Source organism: Crinia signifera, chromosome 7 (genome assembly GCF_055691185.1).
Source record: "Crinia signifera chromosome 7, ASM5569118v1, whole genome shotgun sequence".
NCBI classification, from domain to species: Eukaryota; Metazoa; Chordata; class Amphibia; order Anura; family Myobatrachidae; genus Crinia; species Crinia signifera.
In genome coordinates, this window is record NC_139223.1 from 161,509,763 (window position 1) to 161,528,955 (window position 19,193).

The 19,193-nt window shown below is 47.6% G+C and overlaps 1 protein-coding gene across 5 annotated transcripts in view; it reads right to left on the reverse strand.

The window, feature by feature from the left end:
* Positions 1-498: 498 nt before the first annotated feature.
* LOC146020742 (cyclic nucleotide-binding domain-containing protein 2-like) overlaps positions 499-19,193 on the reverse strand; it is a 34,613-nt gene continuing 15,918 nt past the window's right edge. For all 5 annotated transcript variants that reach the window (XM_083154150.1, XM_083154154.1, XM_083154153.1 and 2 more), the window contains 9 exons: positions 16,959-17,122; positions 13,561-13,711; positions 12,073-12,224; positions 11,238-11,376; positions 8,849-8,957; positions 7,018-7,114; positions 5,834-5,930; positions 4,868-5,031; positions 499-861 (listed from right to left, as the gene is read on the reverse strand). In XM_083154150.1, the coding sequence (XP_083010276.1) occupies positions 567-861; positions 4,868-5,031; positions 5,834-5,930; positions 7,018-7,114; positions 8,849-8,957; positions 11,238-11,376; positions 12,073-12,224; positions 13,561-13,711; positions 16,959-17,122 (1,368 nt within the window). In that variant the 3' untranslated portion in view covers positions 499-566. The remainder of the gene's footprint in view (positions 862-4,867; positions 5,032-5,833; positions 5,931-7,017; positions 7,115-8,848; positions 8,958-11,237; positions 11,377-12,072; positions 12,225-13,560; positions 13,712-16,958; positions 17,123-19,193) is intronic.

Here is a 19,193-nt window from a genome sequence, read left to right on the forward strand (position 1 = left end):
ACCCGTACGCCCGCCGATACAGTATGAGGGAACCTTACCCCCGCAGATACAGTATGAGGGAACCTTACCCCCGCAGATACAGTATGAGGGAACCTTACCCCCGCAGATACAGTATGAGGGACCCGTACGCCCGCCGATACAGTATGAGGGAACCTTACCCCACAGATACAGTATGAGGGAACCTTACCCCACAGATACAGTATAAGGGACCCGTACGCCCGCCGATACAGTGTGAGGGAACCTTACCCCCGCAGATACAGTGTGAGGGAACCTTACCCCCGCAGATACAGTTTGAGGGAACCTTACCCCACGGATACAGTATGAGGGAACCTTACCCCACAGATACAGTATGAGGGACCCGTACGCCCGCCGATACAGTGTGAGGGAACCTTACCCCCGCAGATACAGTGTGAGGGAACCTTACCCCCGCAGATACAGTGTGAGGGAACCTTACCCCCGTAGATACAGTATGAGGACACACCATTTCCTTTGCTCCTCACAGAACTTTTGTCTTTAATAGCTGCCAGAGTCCATGCCGGGAATAGTAGGTAACCACACTGTATGAGTTATAGTAATAGTCCTCTCAGCTGGCGCCCTGGCACATAAATTGCATCAATAAGCTGGACAGTCCTGTCTAGTGCAGAGACGTATATGCCCCCTGGTGTCCTGGAGGCGCTGGCGTTCCTTCTGGAGTCAGAGCTTAGATCTAAGATGCCTGTTGGACTGCAGCTGGCTGCTGGCTCTCTCTTTTTCTGTACATGCCAATTGGTAGCAAGAGGCTTCAGGAGCTGGGTTACCAAGTCCTTCTTGTACATGTTCCAGTCATTCTGCTGCAGGAAGCGTTTGCAGAGATCGTCGTCACTGTAGGGAACAGAAACCTTTATCTGGCTGCAGCCTCCAGCGATGACATCACATCTACTAATACCAGTATACTACAGTGATGACATCACATTTACTAATACCACTATACTACCACGATGACCTCACATTTACTAATACCACTATACTACAGCGATGACATCACATTTACTAATACCAGTATACTACAGAGATGACCTCACATTTACTAATACCACTACACTACAGAGATGACCTCACATTTACTAATACCACTATACTACAGCGATGACGTCACATTTACTAATACCACTACACTACAGCGATGACCTCACATTTACTAATACCACTACACTACAGCGATGACCTCACATTTACTAATACCACTACACTACAGCGATGACGTCACATTTACTAATACCACTATACTACAGCGATGACGTCACATTTACTAATACCACTATACTACAGCGATGACGTCACATTTACTAATACCACTATACTACAGCGATGACGTCACATTTACTAATACCACTATACTACAGCGATGACCTCACATTTACTAATACCACTATACTACAGCGATGACCTCACTTTTACTAATACCACTACACTACAGCGATGACCTCACATTTACTAATACCACTATACTACAGCGATGACCTCACATTTACTAATACCACTACACTACAGCGATGACCTCACATTTACTAATACCACTATACTACATCGATGACCTCACATTTACTAATACCACTATACTACAGCGATGACCTCACATTTACTAATACCACTAAACTACAGCGATGACCTCACATTTACTAATACCACTACACTACAGCGATGACCTCACATTTACTAATACCACTATACTACAGCGACGACCTCACATTTACTAATACCACCAGGGCCGGCGCTACCCACTCAGCAGCTCCTGCAAAGCAGGGAGGCGCCATGCTGAAAAGGCGCTGTCTCCCTCCCTGCTCTGCTAAAGCTGCCTCAGCCCTCACTGTCACTGCCTCCTGCATGCCGCCCGCAGCGCCTGTCTGACAGCAGGCGGCAGTATAAAGAACTGCTCCCTGCACCGCGCACACACTGTCCTCCTTCTGCGACCTGCCCCCTCCTCCTCATGTACACTTGCGCTGAGGCATAAAGCGCGGTCTGTGAATGCCTGGATGACATGTCATGTACGGATCTGCCCCCTACCCATTGCTACTTGCGTCTGTCAGCTGTCAAACAAATGACGAACAGGCAGCAGTGCCGCCCTTCCTTCCCTCTTCTCAGTGTGCTGTGCCAGTGCCACTGCGATGCGTTGCGTTGTGCGCTCCTGCAGGCATCGCATTGCACAGTACAAAAAAGTATGTGATGCACATACTTTTTGTACTGCTTTCAGATCGCATCGCATGCCGTGCGGTGCGATGCAATCTAGCACATAACGTATGCGATTCTCGCAGCGTGTATGGGCACCTTTAGTGCCTGCAACATTTTGCGGACACAGCACTGAGATAGTGTATGCATACAAGTACATGCACCCGAGATCCTCCATAGGATCGCATGTTGCATATGCTCCCACAATCGGGCTGCAGCTTGTTGCAATGGCAATGTGAAAGGGCGCAAAATTTATGGTTTGAAGGAGGGCGCCGGACACCCTAGCACCGGCCCTGGCTGTAGTATAGTGGTATTAGTAAATGTGAGGTCATCGCTGTAGTATAGTGGTATTAGTAAATGTGAGGTCGTCGCTGTAGTATAGTGGTATTAGTAAATGTGAGGTCGTCGCTGTAGTATAGTGGTATTAGTAAATGTGAGGTCATCGCTGTAGTATAGTGGTATTAGTAAATGTGAGGTCATCGCTGTGGTATTAGTAAATGTGAGGTCGTCGCTGTAGTATAGTGGTATTAGTAAATGTGAGGTCGTCGCTGTAGTATAGTGGTATTAGTAAATGTGAGGTCGTAGCTGTAGTATAGTGGTATTAGTAAATGTGAGGTCATCGCTGTAGTGTAGTGGTATTAGTAAATGTGAGGTCATCGCTGTAGTTTAGTGGTATTAGTAAATGTGAGGTCATCGCTGTAGTATAGTGGTATTAGTAAATGTGACGTCATCGCTGTAGTATAGTGGTATAGCGCTGACGTCACATTTACTAATACCACTATACTACAGCGATGACCTCACATTTACTAATACCACTATACTACAGCGATGACCTCACATTTACTAATACCACTACACTACAGCGATGACCTCACATTTACTAATACCACTATACTACAGCGATGACCTCACATTTACTCATACCACTACACTACAGCGATGACCTCACATTTACTAATACCACTATACTACAGCGATGACCTCACATTTACTAATACCACTACACTACAGCGATGACGTCACATTTACTAATACCACTATACTACAGTGATGACGTCACATTTACTAATACCACTACACTACAGCGATGACCTCACATTTACTAATACCACTATACTACAGCGATGACCTCACTTTTACTAATACCACTACACTACAGCGATGACCTCACATTTACTAATACCACTATACTACAGCGATGACCTCACATTTACTAATACCACTATACTACAGCGATGACCTCACATTTACTAATACCACTACACTACAGCGATGACATCACATTTACTAATACCACTATACTACAGCGATGACCTCACATTTACTAATACCACTATACTACAGCGATGACCTCACATTTACTAATACCACTATACTACAGCGATGACCTCACATTTACTAATACCACTACACTACAGCGATGACCTCAAATTTACTAATACCACTATACTACAGCGATGACCTCACATTTACTAATACCACTATACTACAGCGATGACCTTACATTTACTAATACCACTACACTACAGCTATGACCTCACATTTACTAATACCACTACCCTACAGCGACGACCTCACATTTACTAATACCACTATACTACAGCGACGACCTCACATTTACTAATACCACTATACTACAGCGACGACCTCACATTTACTAATACCACTATACTACAGCTACGACCTCACATTTACTAATACCACTATACTACAGCGACGACCTCACATTTACTAATACCACTACACTACAGCGACGACCTCACATTTACTAATACCACTACACTACAGCGACGACCTCACATTTACTAATACCACTACACTACAGCGACGACCTCACATTTACTAATACCACTACACTACAGCGATGACCTCACATTTACTAATACCACTACACTACAGCGATGACCTCACATTTACTAATACCACTACACTACAGCGAGGACCTCACATTTACTAATACCACTACACTACAGCGACGACCTCACATTTACTAATACCACTACACTACAGCGACGACCTCACATTTACTAATACCACTATACTACAGCGACGACCTCACATTTACTAATACCACTATACTACAGCGACGACTGTCATAGTATCCTACCACGATGACATCACATTTAGTAATCATAGTATCCTACCATGATGACATTACATTTAGCAATACTATGATACTATTTAGCTAACATATTTAGTAATACTAGGATACTACAGTGATGACATCACATTTAGTAATAATGGTTACTACAGCAGTGACATCACATTTAGTAATACTAGGATACTACAGCGATTACATTTTTTTTTTAAACTTTGTTGGGTTTGCGATGACATCATCTTTAATAATAATAATGGATACTAGAGTGATGACATCACATTTAGTAATAATGTATACTACCGCGATGACTTCACATTTAGTAATTCTAGGATACTGCAGCGATGACCTCACATTTAGTAATACTAGGACACTACAGCGATGACATCACATTTAGTAATACTAGGACACTACAGTGATGACATCACATTTAATAATACTAGGATACTACAGGCCCTTCCATTGTTGGTGCCCCAGGTCACTGGGTGAACCAACATGCTCTTTGAATATGACTTACTGTACATTGTGTATTTGAGTTTCTATATCTCACCTACATACAGTACGTACCTGGAGAAGCTCTTTTGATATCTTTGGAGATTTTGTAGCGTTTTGTCATCGCAAAATTCATCAAACTTCTTCTTTTTAAGGAAGAGGATCTTACAGTTCTTGCTGACGAGAACCAGGCTGCGCTTGTCCTTCTGGCTGTTTGGTAATAGCGCCTCCTGTAGGCCCTGTGATGATAGACGTCCTTAGTATCCTGGGTAGTGCTATATGCCATTACTATATACTATGCTAGCTATTAGTGTGTTAGGGTGTCAGTTCTGGAAGTTGTACTACAGCTGTTTCTGTATTCCTATGATTAATATACACAAGACATCCAATGAGAGAAGAAGGTGACGTGTGATCTATGACCGAGTGTAAGAAATCTATATCCTATATTGCAGTGGTTCCCAACCTCGGTCCTCAGGACCCCTCACAGTGCAGGTTTTCCAGGTCTCCACACAGAATCACAGGTGACATAATTAGCTTCACCTGTGGATCTTTTAAAATGTGTATGAATAATGATTGCACCTGTGCACCTGCCGGGTAACCTGGAAAATGGGCCCTGTTGGGGATACTTGAGGACCAGGGTTGGAAACCACTGATATAGCGGATGTAGGGCCTGATTCAGCAAGTAAATGCCGGTCGCGCGAACGCTCAGCCGCATCAAACGTCCATGCCTGCATGTGAATGTACACTGACACATCTATTTGCATGCGGGCGTACGGGGGGGGGGGGGGGGGGTGGAATCATTCGGTCGCTAACCATCAAATTATTGTTTTTTATCTGTCCGCAAATAAATGTCAGTCTAAGCTGACTTTTATTTACCTTTGGATATGGCCGAAATTGGAGTTGGCGCTGGCGTCCAGTGATGTCAACCACCCGCCCCGCGCAGGCTTGGACACGCCTGCGTTCACATGAGGAAGTATGCGGCCAATGGACTATGTATAACAATGAAGCACTGTTCTATGATTGATGCCCAGGGATACTCACAAAGAACTGGTTTTCCTCTATCAAGTCGATCCTCATGTACACCGCGGCAGCTGGGGCGCGGCGCGGTCTCTCCGGCACAGGCTTTTCCCTAATATCCCTGTGACACAGTGTGCAGCAGCAGTGAGATGTAGTGTAACGTAAAGGTACAATTAATATGTAATTGACAGAAATATTTACACAGCCTAGATACAACCATCTCCTATTGGAGACAGATTGTAGTGTGTCCAGCCAAACCCATCGTACCATGGGGCCCTTTATCAGCGGAATACCCCCAAAACACCCGTTTTCAGGGGTTAACTGCAAATATTAAGTATCACCCAAATGTGTGTAGGAAGGACCGCGGCAGTAAATTCCAATCCCTGCTGCACCGCCCTCCTGCACCACCGCTGCCCCCATAGGTTTCAATGAGTTGGCGGTGGCCCATTGTAGCCTACGGGCCACACACCGCACTGCTGCCTGGGCAGTGCAGTCAGTGGGGTTGGCGCTAACCGCACATGCATAGACCCCCCCAGCTCCCGGCTCAGCACATCGCAGGGATGGGCTCCTGTCCATGGACGTGGGGATCATACTGTACATTCTGGCGATAGGATTGCATTTTACAATGCGATCCTGGGCGGTAATATTCCGCCAATGTGATCCTTCATAAATGGACCCAAGAAATAAGGATTAAAAAGGGTTGCGATTACCTGAAGGGTAAAAAAAAGTAGCAGACTAGATGGGCGAAATGGTTCTTATCTGCCGTCACATTCTATCTTTCTATTACCCCAATGTGGCCTATCTGTCTAATAACACCTGTTTTTTGGTATACCTGTACATATTACGGATCCACAGAATATATAATGACTTAGGATCAAGGCCAGTGCTGACGTCAGAGACCCTCCCTTAAACGCTTGGGCACGCCTGCTTTATTCCTGACACTCCACGGTTATCACCCCCAAACGCCGGCTTCCGTTACGATCCTCATGCTTCTTCTGCCGCTATCTGCGCTTGCACAATGCATATGATATGCCTATTGTCTCCTGTTTGCGGATTACTGCAGGTACTGTAGCCCCCAACAGGAATTTTCCAGGTAATTAGATATCACGGCCGTATTCTCTCTCTGTGGTTGTAGTAATACACCAGCAAGCTGGACGCCATCGCACAGTAACACCAACATAAGGGTAATAATTGTCACAGCGTTTTACCTTTTCTTCTTGGTACAAAGGAGAACGGCCTCTTCCCTCAGCGCCGCCAGCCTCCCCTGCAGCTCCTTCCTGTCGGTAAGTGGCCGCTCACTGGTCGCTAGTCCAAGAAGACACAACAGCATAGGTATACGCTTAGAAGGGTTCCAATAGGTATTCATTCAAATTGATGAAGAAGTATAAAATCTCCATATGGAGCTAGAAGTGCCAGCAACTAAATTGGTGCAAGGTCATAAATTCTGCAGCAACAAACCGAGGGACTCATTTATCAACCAGGGATAAAACTCATTGTGAGGGATGACGCTCTTTGCGTACGATATCCCACATCCGATATCAAGAAACAATTGCAGAATATCCCCCCAAAACTTTGGCTATTGTAATGCATTTGTCTTGGAGAGGGATCCTCTCATTGGCATACTGACCATGTACTGACCCCCACACACCTGCACTAGCCCCCGGAGGAAGCAAAGTGATTGGCTTCCAACTCTTGACCCCTGACAATGCATGTTTTCCACACTAACCCTGACAGTGCATGTTTTCCATACTACCCCTGACAGTGCATGTTTTCCATACTACTTGTTAGTGTACAGGTCTCATTACTGACTGAGGACCCGATTCAAAGTTGATTGCTGTTGTGCGAATTCGCAGATCAAACGGTTATCAAATGCGTATGTGCAAGGATGGCGGCAATCTACTCAAAGTCATCTGCAACTTTGCAGATGAATGATCAGGTCTGAATCAGAGCAGATTAGTTGGTAGTAGATTGTGTCTTCCTTGATTCCACTTTTGTGCAGTAGCTCAACCTTCGTTATTTTCCAGTCCTCTGGAAACACTCCTGTAGCTGGTGATTGGTTGAACAACTTTGTTAATGGTGCTACCAGAAAACCTTTAAGTTATTTTAGTATCCTCGGGTATATCCCATCTAGCCTCATTCATTTATCCACTTTTAGTTTTGAAAGTTTTGCTAGTACCAGTATGATTTTATAGTGTGGGAGGTAACTGGGGCACCCACAGTTACCCTACAGAATGCAAACACAGGAGAAAATACTCCACATAAGTACTGTAGGCCTTGGTGGGAGCTCATGACCCCAGTGCATAAGACAACCTAGTGTTCATTCTAGCACCCGCTATCTTTGAAAACCCATGCAGTTCCTCTTCCCTGCCTGGAGTGTCGCTGTCTGATGTGGTGTTTCTAGCACATGTCTGGTTTGCATATCAGTGCTGATATACAGACCATACTCTGCTGGAAGCATTACAGCAGACAGAGACACCCCAGGCAGGGAAGAGGAACTGAGTGGTACCAAGTCCAGCGCTCTCTGATAACACCTTCTATCTTTCTTGTACTTACTATCAGACACTATCGGAGTAGCAGCTTACTATATTGAGTCTTAGCGCATAACGGTGGCCATATTGTTGTCTTTCTATATATCTATATCTGTGTGTATATATATATATATATATATATATATATATTCTTAATGTACACAATTATTTTGTTAAAGCCGTCCTCAGATTTTTTGAGGGGGGGGGGGGCTGTCATGGGGAATAGAGGGTGCCCCAGAGATATCGGTGTATCGGGCCCCAAGATATCTGTTGCCGGCCCAGGACGTCACAGACCCTCCCTTAACACGCTTGGACACGCCTGGGATTTTCTGACACTCCCAGAAAACATCTGGTTACCACCCACAAATGCAGACTTCCTGTCCGCCAAATTGCGAGGGGATTGCCACACATACGCAATCATTCGATAATCAATGGATTGTGAATTTGTACAACAGCGATAAACTCTGAATCGGGCTCTATATTCCGTACCCAAAAGACTGACATTACTTACCCGGCTGCAGAGTGGGCGATGCCTTCGCTAGTGGCAGAGATGCACGCAGCCATTTGTGGTATGATGGGCAGTCTGCCAAGTTCACAAGCCGCAGCACCTCGCACGTGCCCTGCAACGGGAAACGTGCAAATAACATCACTATTACTGGTGGGAATCCATTTATTTGTGAAGCCATATAATGAGCTTCAGTATTAGCTATTCAAATAACAACATGTGAGAGATAAAGTGGTCTATGTACTAAGCCTTGGAGAGAGATAAAGGGGTCTATGTACTAAGCCTTGGAGAGAGATAAAGGGGTCTATGTACTAAGCCTTGAAAAGAGATGAAGGGGTCTATGAACTAAGCCTTGGAGAGAGATGAAGGGGTCTATGTACTAAGCCTTGGAGAGAGATAAAGGGGTCTATGTACTAAGCCTTGGGGAGAGATGAAGGGGTCTATGTACTAAGCCTTGGAGAGAGATAAAGGGGTCTATTTACTAAGCCTTGGAGAGAGATAAAGGGGTCTATGTACTAAGCCTTGGGGAGAGATGAAGGGGTCTATTTACTAAGCCTTGGAGAGAGATGAAGGGGTCTATGTACTAAGCCTTGGGGAGAGATAAAGGGGTCTATGTACTAAGCCTTGGGGAGAGATGAAGGGGTCTATGTACTAAGCCTTGGAGAAAGATAAAGGGGTCTATGTACTAAGCCTTGGAGAGAGATAAAGGGGTCTATGTACTAAGCCTTGGAGAGAGATGAAGAGGTCTATGTACTAAGCCTTGGGGAGAGAGGAAGGGGTCTATGTACTAAGCCTTGGAGAGAGATAAAGGGGTCTATGTACTAAGCCTTGGGGAGAGATAAAGGGGTCTATGTACTAAGCCTTGGAGAGAGATAAAGGGGTCTATGTACTTAGCCTTGGGGAGAGAGGAAGGGGTCTATGTACTAAGCCTTGGAGAAAGATAAAGGGGTCTATGTACTAAGCCTTGGAGAGAGATAAAGGGGTCTATGTACTAAGCCTTGGAGAGAGATGAAGAGGTCTATGTACTAAGCCTTGGGGAGAGAGGAAGGGGTCTATGTACTAAGCCTTGGAGAGAGATAAAGGGGTCTATGTACTAAGCCTTGGAGAAAGATAAAGGGGTCTATTTACTAAGCCTTGGAGAGAGATGAAGGGGTCTATGTACTAAGCCTTGGAGAGAGATGAAAGGGTCTATGTACTAAGCCTTGGAGAGAGATAAAGGGGTCTATGTACTAAGCCTTGGAGAGAGATAAAGGGGTCTATGTACTAAGCCTTGGAGAAAGATAAAGGGGTCTATTTACTAAGCCTTGGAGAGAGATAAAGGGGTCTATGAACTAAGCCTTGGAGAGAGATGAAGGGGTCTATGTACTAAGCCTTGGAGAGAGATAAAGTGGATGGAATTAAAGGGCCTGATTCAGACTTGATCACAGTGGCCGATTATCGATACACTGCGCATCCTGTGATGAAAACCTACAGCTATTTGCACACCGTTCACAAGGTGATTCTGGGGGTGGGAACTGGCCGTTTAGTGGGTGTTCCTAGAGAAATGCTGGGAGTGTCTGGCGATAACACTGTGAGTGTCCCGGAAAACACTGGGGTGTCCAGGATAGCACAGGCATGCCTAGAGAAATGCTGGGAGAATCCGGGAAACCTCTGCGAGTGTCCGGCAAACCGCTGGAAGTGCCCGGGAAACTGCTGTAAATGCCTAGGAAACCGCTGGGAGTGTCCAGAAACCACTGGGAGTGCCTAGGGAACCGCTGGGAGTGCCTGGGAAGCTGCTGGGAGTGCCTAGGAAACCACTGGGAGTGCCTAGGGAACCGCTGGGATTACCTAGGAAACCGCTGGGAGTGTCTGGGAAGCCGCTGGGAGTGCCTAGGAAACCACTGGGAGTGTCCAGGAAACCGCTGGGAGTGCCCAGAAAACCACTGGGAGAACCTAGGAAATCGCTGGGAGTGTCCGAGAAAATGCTGGAAGTGCACGGGAAAAAGTGGGGAGTGTCTGTGAAAATGCTAGGTATGCCGAAGCATTTAAAGGAGGGTGTGTGGGGTCAGCTCCAGGCCGTATATGCCTTTATCGCACCGCCGAGTGAGTCCAAGGCGACCCGGTGCCTGCGATGACTTGGTGAGCCTGACAATGGGATTTGGACATATCGGCACGGCTGCGGAACATCAAGTGATTTTTGTCTCCTTCAGTAATAAAAGTCAGTGTAAACTGCCTGTTATTGCCACCGGAGACGCCCGAAAAGGGGGTTTGGGGGTGGGTGCAGACATTATATGACGCCAGCCGTCTGCCCCAAGCAGGCATCGACCCGCCTGCGTTCCCAGGGGAATGCCCAGCGTCTTCATGGGGATACCTATAAACTCCCGGGCATTCCCTGCTGCCATTTGCCAGTGGTTACCTCGGTGATGAATGCAATGCTGCCACTCTCGCTGGTATCTCGCTGTACCACTTGGTCATAGTGGAATTGTCTCATTTGGCAGATATCTGAAATGCTTTCGATGTGCTCAGGCGGCCAGTGAGAGATGATGTCCAGGGATCTGGTGACGTTGCAAGAAGGAGAGAACCGGAATTACTCCACCCCACGCTAATTAGTCTTATGGTAAATACCCGGCCTCTTGGACTAGGATACGGTAAGGACGGAATTGCTTATATACTGATATTACACCGTAGCTCTCTATTCTGTGTGACACTGCTCCGGCCTACCGACACCCAGAATAGTGGTAATACAGAAGCTGTCCTTGTACAAGAACGCAATCCTGCGGCGGGATCTCAGTCAGGGCCATCTTAAGAGCAAAGCAGTGCAGTGGGGCCCCTAACTAATATAAATAAATAAATAAAAAAAATATATATATATCCACGCAGGCCCATCCTCAGGATAATAGCCTTAACAAGAAATGTGAATCGCAAGTACCTTATACACACAGATATATATACACATATATATACCTTATACACACAGATATATATACATTTACATTTCCCCACACCCGAACTTCTGGTTTCCCGTTGTGCGCAAGGTGAGGAGCGCTTGTCTGCGTTCCACCTGCCCCGCTTCCACGTGTCACCAGTCAACTGGGGGGGTAATAAAGGGCCAGGACACCCCACAACAAGGAATACGGCCCATCTGCCTGTAACTGTGTGGGAAGGGGGAGGCTTGGGCATTGGGCCCCTAGGATTATGGGGCCCATCAGGCCCATGCGCTAAGGTGGCCCTGGTCTCATTACCAATCTCACCTGAAATATTCATAGCGATATTGAAACTCTTTCTGTAATTCCACATCCAGTTTATTTGCAAAGAAATCCTCTTTGTCCACCACCAGAAACTCCGACTCCTCCATGCAGACCACTGTGGCGTTTCTCCTGTGCGCTTTCAGCAACGCTATGTCCTAGGAGGTGAGCGGAGAAACCACCGTAATATACATATCACGTGCTTGTATAATGTATTATCCTCAGGGCCGGATTAAAGCAGGGGCAAAAGGGGTCAGGACCCCTGGGCCCCCCTCTAGCTAGGGGCCCCATGTGGTTAGCATGTATTTTTTTTTGTTAGCTAAAGGTTTTGTGCATGGGAGTGGGGTAGTGCTGAAGCTTCACCTGTCTGCCAATGTGACAATGATTAATGGTGCTGAGCTTTGGGAGCCAAGGCACACTGACTGCAGTGCATTACTGGGAGTTGACACTTTGCACAAGATGGCAGAGGCTGAGAGGTTTGTGCTGAGCTCTGATTGGTGGAGCTCATTACATACTTCTCAGGCCAATGAAGGACAGCAGCAGCCTAGTCATGGGAGGGTTTTTAATCAGAGGCAGCACTGGGACTCTCACAATCTACAGTCCTACAGAGTAAGGTACAGAGGGACAAGCACATGCTTTTATATATATATACTGCCTTTACTCTGTGTTTTGACAGTGTAATATTCTCCCATGCAGTTTGCATCCAGAAATGACAAGTGCAAGGGGGCCCTCCCTGTCTAAAGTGCCCCGGGCCCCCCGAAGGTTTAATCTGGCACTGATTATCCCCCCGCTCATCCACAGGCCGGGGTCTGCAGGGAAAGGCCTAATGGGCAAGTACTAAGCTGCCAGAGGGGCTATCCCACGTTATTCATGATATGTACATACAGGAACGGAATATCTGGGTGTCAGGTTTAATATAACCCCGGTTCATTCACCTGCACCAGTATCCCGTGTCATGGGTTTCGGATGACTGACAGACAATTTCTGGGTCACAATGTCGGCATTGACAAAATGTTGAGACACATGGAAAAGCTTAGCTTGGCAATGGTCTACACATGGAAAGGTTGACTGTTTCACTATATCTTACATTTATTTTCTTTTTTGTACTTTACCATCAATGTGGATTATGTCTGTGAACGTTAAAGTGCCGAGCGCAGCGATATCGGAGCACGGCATGTGGCCTGAAGCACACTAACTGAATGTCTACGTGCTCAGGAGTCGACATTCACACCAAAAAAGTGAAAGACTAATTTCATCCTTTTCCATGTCAACCATTTCCGTGCGTCGACATTTTCTTAGTGTTGACCGTGTACATATCAAACATTTTCTGTTGACCTAATGACTGTCGATAAAGACACTGGGCCTGATTCTGGTTCACTGTGCACTGCAGAATTTGCTTTTGCAGGTGAACCAGAATCATTGTCTGTGAGCTATACCGCACCCCTGTGTAACTAATAATCCCCTGCAGCTACCTGTACTACTTCTATTCCTCACCCCAAATTTAGCCCCTGCGCGCAGAAGAACGGGCTCCGGGTCTAGGCAGGCGCCATTCTCTTCGTTAGAAACGGCCACGCAGCCAGAGTAGATGAAGTAGAAACTGTCTCCGACGTGACCCTTTCTGATGATCACTCTCCTGCGCCCAAACCTAGAAAGCGACAACACATCAGTGACATCACAGACAGGGACCATGACGTCACCAGCTCATATCTTCTGTACAATATTACTGGTTCCAGCCATCACCTGTATAATAATTTGCTGTGGATTGTCCCATCTTGGACACACATGCACAGTGACAATTGGGTCAACATGGATGGAAGGTTGACACAAGCATTAGGTCGTCAATGGCTAGGTCGATAGTCAAAAAGTCAACATGGGATTTTCTTTTTCTTTTTGAGCCGACATGCAGTATTTTATGCCCTACTATCCACTAGGGCGGGACGGAGAATAGAATAGTGTGCCAAGGGTAACGAGCCATGCGAGGGGACATCGTGCAACAATACGGTGTCCATGTCCACCTTTTGAATGTCGACCTAGTCATCTTCGACCTAATGCTTGTGTTGATTGTCCTATTTCAGGTGTCCTTCAGTGGTCGACCCAAGGACTCACATCCAGGAGCAGGAGGTGCCCTGGCATTTGCCCGTTCCAGGATACTACATGTGGATTGGCTGTTCCATCTCTGCCATACACAGTGGGAGCCAGGGGGCACCCCTATATGCTACCATTACTGCCAGGGATGGGACGAGTTCTAGGCCAGAGAACAGCGTGGTAAAGAGGGGGACCCTGCAGCGTCAGCCACACTCCCAGCGACCCAGCAAATGGCAGGTCAAAAATTCTTCTAATTCGTAACACACATGAATTAGACAGGTTCTGGGGCCGGCATTTCCCCTGGTATTAATCAGCCGCAGAACCTGTGTAATCCATGTGTGTCCCAGTAATGTCCGAAGGCTGCTGATGGGAATAAAAGCTTAAATTGTGAGAAAGTGAACGAAAAGCAAAATAATACAGATGCTAAAAAAGAATCAATGTGATGATTTGTGTTACCTGGGTAGGCTGTAGCCCAGGCACTAGGACCTGGGGGAGAACGGAGAGCTGCTGAGGGGGAGGAGCCTGCCTAACAGGTGAGCAGACCGCTGTTGGGGGAGCGGTTAGAGAAGCGGGAGTGAGATGGCCAGGGTCACATCTACAGAGGGGAGGATGGAGCCACAGCTCCAGGCCACAATATAGTCCCCGTCACCATGGCAGCCGGAGGATCACCAGCTGCTGACCTGCCCCATGGGTCAGACATACATCATAAGTATTAAATAGGAATTACTATTTCTCCTCCAACCACAGGCGCATTAAGAGAGGAGGAGGCCCGTGTGGCAGGAGCAGCATCCCGCCGGCCAGCGCAATAGAGTCTGAGCACTAGAGTGCTCGGACCCTATTGCCCAGGTGCAGACCAAATGGATCAGGGGGGACATTTTTTCAGTGATTTTGGTAGCGCTGCTGCCTTCATCGCGGGACTCCAACTGGTACATTTTAAATGGGTGCAGTGTGTGCATTGTGGGCTCCCTGGGGCCCATGTGCACCCATTATAAATACCCCACTGCCTGCAGCCACCAGCCAGGACATTCACTCATGAAGGCATAAAAATGTCCCTTCCAAAATGGCCACCGCCTCCTCTAGCATCCTTTATTAATGTTTTCGGTACTGCTTTCCTAGCACGGCGCCCGTCTCATTGGTATGCCTTAAGTTTAAGGTACTTAAGGCATACAATCAATGCGATGGACCCGATTTTTTAATCTCATGGATGCATGAGATCCATGAGATAAAAAATCGTGAGCCCCCAATAACCATTGTTAACATCACCAGCACTATCAACGCCAACCCGAAGCGTGGCGAGCGCAGCGGTACGCGTCCTCCGACCTTTTCATACCCCCACTATCCACGTCGGCATGGAGTTGATTTTATATAGTGTGGCGAGCGGACGCGGACCACTTTACATGTATTCCGCGTCCGCTCGCCACACTTCGGGCTCGGTGGCTCGCTGCGCTCACCACACTATATAAAATCAACTCCACGCCGACGTGGATAGTGGGGGTATGAAAAGGTTGGAGGATGTGTACCGCCGCCCCTCGCGGGCTCGCTGCGCTTGCCACGCTTCGGGTTGGCGTCAATAGTGGGGTGGCGTTAACAATGGGGGGGCCATTTCACCCATGAGGGGGGGGGTTAGCAATTAAAATTGGGGTTTTGGGGCCTTTTTACATTGATTCCAATGTAAAAATCTCGTCGATTGCATCATCTTATGCCGCACAAACACATGAGATGCTTGAGATATCAGCCCCACACATACAATCTAGATCGTGGGCGCCGTGCTAGGAAAGCAGTACCATGTTTTCTCTAAAGCGACTGCCATTTTGGGTAGGACATTCTCTGTATCCGAACCGCAAATAGTGCATATCTGATGTGTCCGCCCATTTCCAGGCGCTCCCGCTGGCCGTATGCCACATCTTCAGGTTGCCTGTAGGGATGGCCATTGGTGCAGAAGCCATCGATGGTTGCCATTGATGGTGATTCTGCACCCAGCCATCAATAGTCCTAATCTATTTGATGGATAACCATCGATAGTTTTAGCTATCGATGGTCATCCGTTATATTTGATTGAATGGCCCGTGGGCCAATCAGAAATTGTGGGCGGGACTTCTGGGTGTTGGGGTGGAGCTATGCTCTGTGTTCAGGACTTGGGAAAAAAAGGAAACCTCAATTCTCCTTTGCCATCGATGTAGGGAAACCATCTGGTTCTCCCACATTGATTGCAAAAGTATTGAAATCATCGATGGCCGATGGCCATTCCTAGTTGCCTGTGTTGGATGCAGATGGAATAGGATGCAGCATTTTCTGTAACTCCCACCCAGGCTGCGGCCTGAGGCAGTGACATACGCTAACGCCACAGCCAGCTGGAGTTGTAGTGAGGCGCCCACTGGTGGCTTTGTGAGTCTCAGGAGCTCTATGGTAGCGCAGCATGGCCGCAGGAAGTGAGGCACCAGAGCACTGTTACCGCGTATGTGATCACAGACACAGGCTGAGGCCCCAACATGCGCTTCTGCTGCTACTTCACATTACCTCCCCCCCCAATGCTCCCTGCACATCATCGCCAGACAATGCGCAGTGTGACGTAGACATGCGCAGACCGCTGATTATCACCCAACTGCAGTAACATTGGTGTAGCGTTCTCTGAATCAGGCAAAGGAAATCTCATTCAGCCGCGCTCAGCGCACAAATGCCAACAGGAACAGGGAATTCGCATTTGTCTATTAGGGGCAATAGGAGTAAATAACCCTGGATAAATGATGGGAATCTTGTGGCGCAGATGATGCCGCGCGGCCCACGGTATAATGGCTGACGTATAATACCTCTGGAAGCGGAACACCCGGGCGAGGAGCAGCTGCAGCGGGTTACTGTAGCGCTGGTAGCTCGGGATAACTTGCAGCAACTTGCACAGGAGACGGGCCTCCGCCTCTGTTCTCCGGCCGGGTTCCTTCCGAGTGATGAGCTCAGCGTTCCGCGGGAAGTGCTTCTGTAGGAGATTGCAGACATATAAGTCATGTTATATATTATATCCTAATATATATAATATACAGGAGAGGGGAACATCCAAGCAGGCCCCTCATGGGGATGTAGTGACCCAGCGTTACTGGCACCGTGGCCGCTGAAAATCTGATTTGTAAGCCCAAACTGAGGATGCCAGTGCCAATGTGATAACACCATACCATGCAGAGCTTATTCTGGTGATACCAGCGCCATGCAGAGCCTACTGTGCTTACACCAGACCATGCAGAGCTTATTCTGGTGATCCCAGCGCCATGTAGAGCCTACTGTGGTGAGACCATACCATGCAGAGCTTATTCTGGTGATCCCAGCGCCATGCAGAGCCTACTGTGGTGAGACCATACCATGCAGAGCTTATTGTGGTGGTCCCAGGACAAAGCAGAGCCTACTGTGGTTACACCATACCACGCAGAGCTTATTCTGGTGATCCCAGCGCCATGCAGAGCCTACTGTGGTGAGACCATACCATGCAGAGCTTATTCTGGTGGTCCCAGGACAAAGCAGAGCCTACTGTGGTGAGACCATACCATGCAGAGCTTATTCTGGTGGTCCCAGGACAAAGCAGAGCCTACTGTGGTTACACCATACCATGCAGAGCTTATTCTGGTGGTCCCAGCCCCATGCAGAGCCTACTGTGGTGAGACCATACCATGCAGAGCTTCCTCTGACTCCTATTACACAAGGCCAGCTGTGATATGTGGAGGTCACTGTGTATTATGGTAAGAACCTCTTCCTGCAGCACTGTGCCAGCAAACACATAGAACAATATTACTATCACTAGACTCCGGGCCAGTTCTACCATAAGGCAGCTGCATAGGGCGCTGAGATCTGGGGGCACCACTGAGAGCCTATTACACAATGAACGATGTCTATGAGGATGTACATAATGCAGGTGCCAGCTGTAGGGTTCTAAGACGCCACCAGCACACTTCTACCTGAGGAGCTGGAAAGTGGGTATTTGGGGTGCGGATAAGCCTTACCCCAGCCGTGAGAAGACTCAGACAATTGTCTCGTTCCCCACAACTGGGCAGAGCTTATTCTGGAAACACCATCACTCAGCCCGCAGAGCGCAGAGCATCAGTCAGCCCATACAGTGCAGAGCATCACTCACCCCATATAATGCAGAGCATCACTCAGCCCATACAGCACAGAGCATCACTCAGCCCATACAGCGCAGAGCATCACTCAGCCCATACAGCGCAGAGCATCACTCAGCCCATACAGCGCAGAGCATCACTCAGCCCATACAGCGCAGAGCATCACTCAGCCCATACAGCGCAGAGCATCACTCAGCCCATACAGCGCAGAGCATCACTCAGCCCATACAGCGCAGAGCATCACTCAGCCCATACAGCGCAGAGCATCACTCAGCCCATACAGCGCAGAGCATCACTCAGCTCATACAGCGCAGAGCGACGTGATCCCCAGAACACAATACTGTGAATCTCCCTATCAGTGTAATGATTCCTTCCCGGAAACATAGTATTTATATATGGTCATAGTGACAGAAATACTCAGTTCACATTCATTGTGTTCAGTGGCATAACTACAAATTCTGTACCCCCTGCCGAAAACCTTTCTGGGGTCCCCCTCCATTCTGGCGGGGGCCACTGTGTGGGCCTTCCCACTTAATACTGTTGAAAATGCCCCTACAAAAATGGCCACCACTCCTCAAGCATCCTTAATTACTGCCTCCTCCGAGGCAGTGGCCATATTGGGAAGGTCATCTCCTCCATGGAAAGAGGGAAAGGGTGAGCTAGAACCAGCCTGAAGGGTTGAAACTATAGGGCGCTTGAAATGAGTGGTCTCCTAGCAGCTGCTGAAGAACAGGTTAGTTACTCCTGTGGGGTAAGTACATGGAACAACGCTGTACCTTTAAAAAAGCTTAATAATATTGGATGTTCTTCACAATAAATGTATTAATTCCGAAAACAATTAAAGCATAAAACACAATGATTAGATAGTAACAAGTGGTTGTACTTCCATACTAGCAGCAATGTGTGGAATGGCCAATGAAGGATGAAAGATTTAAGTTTCTT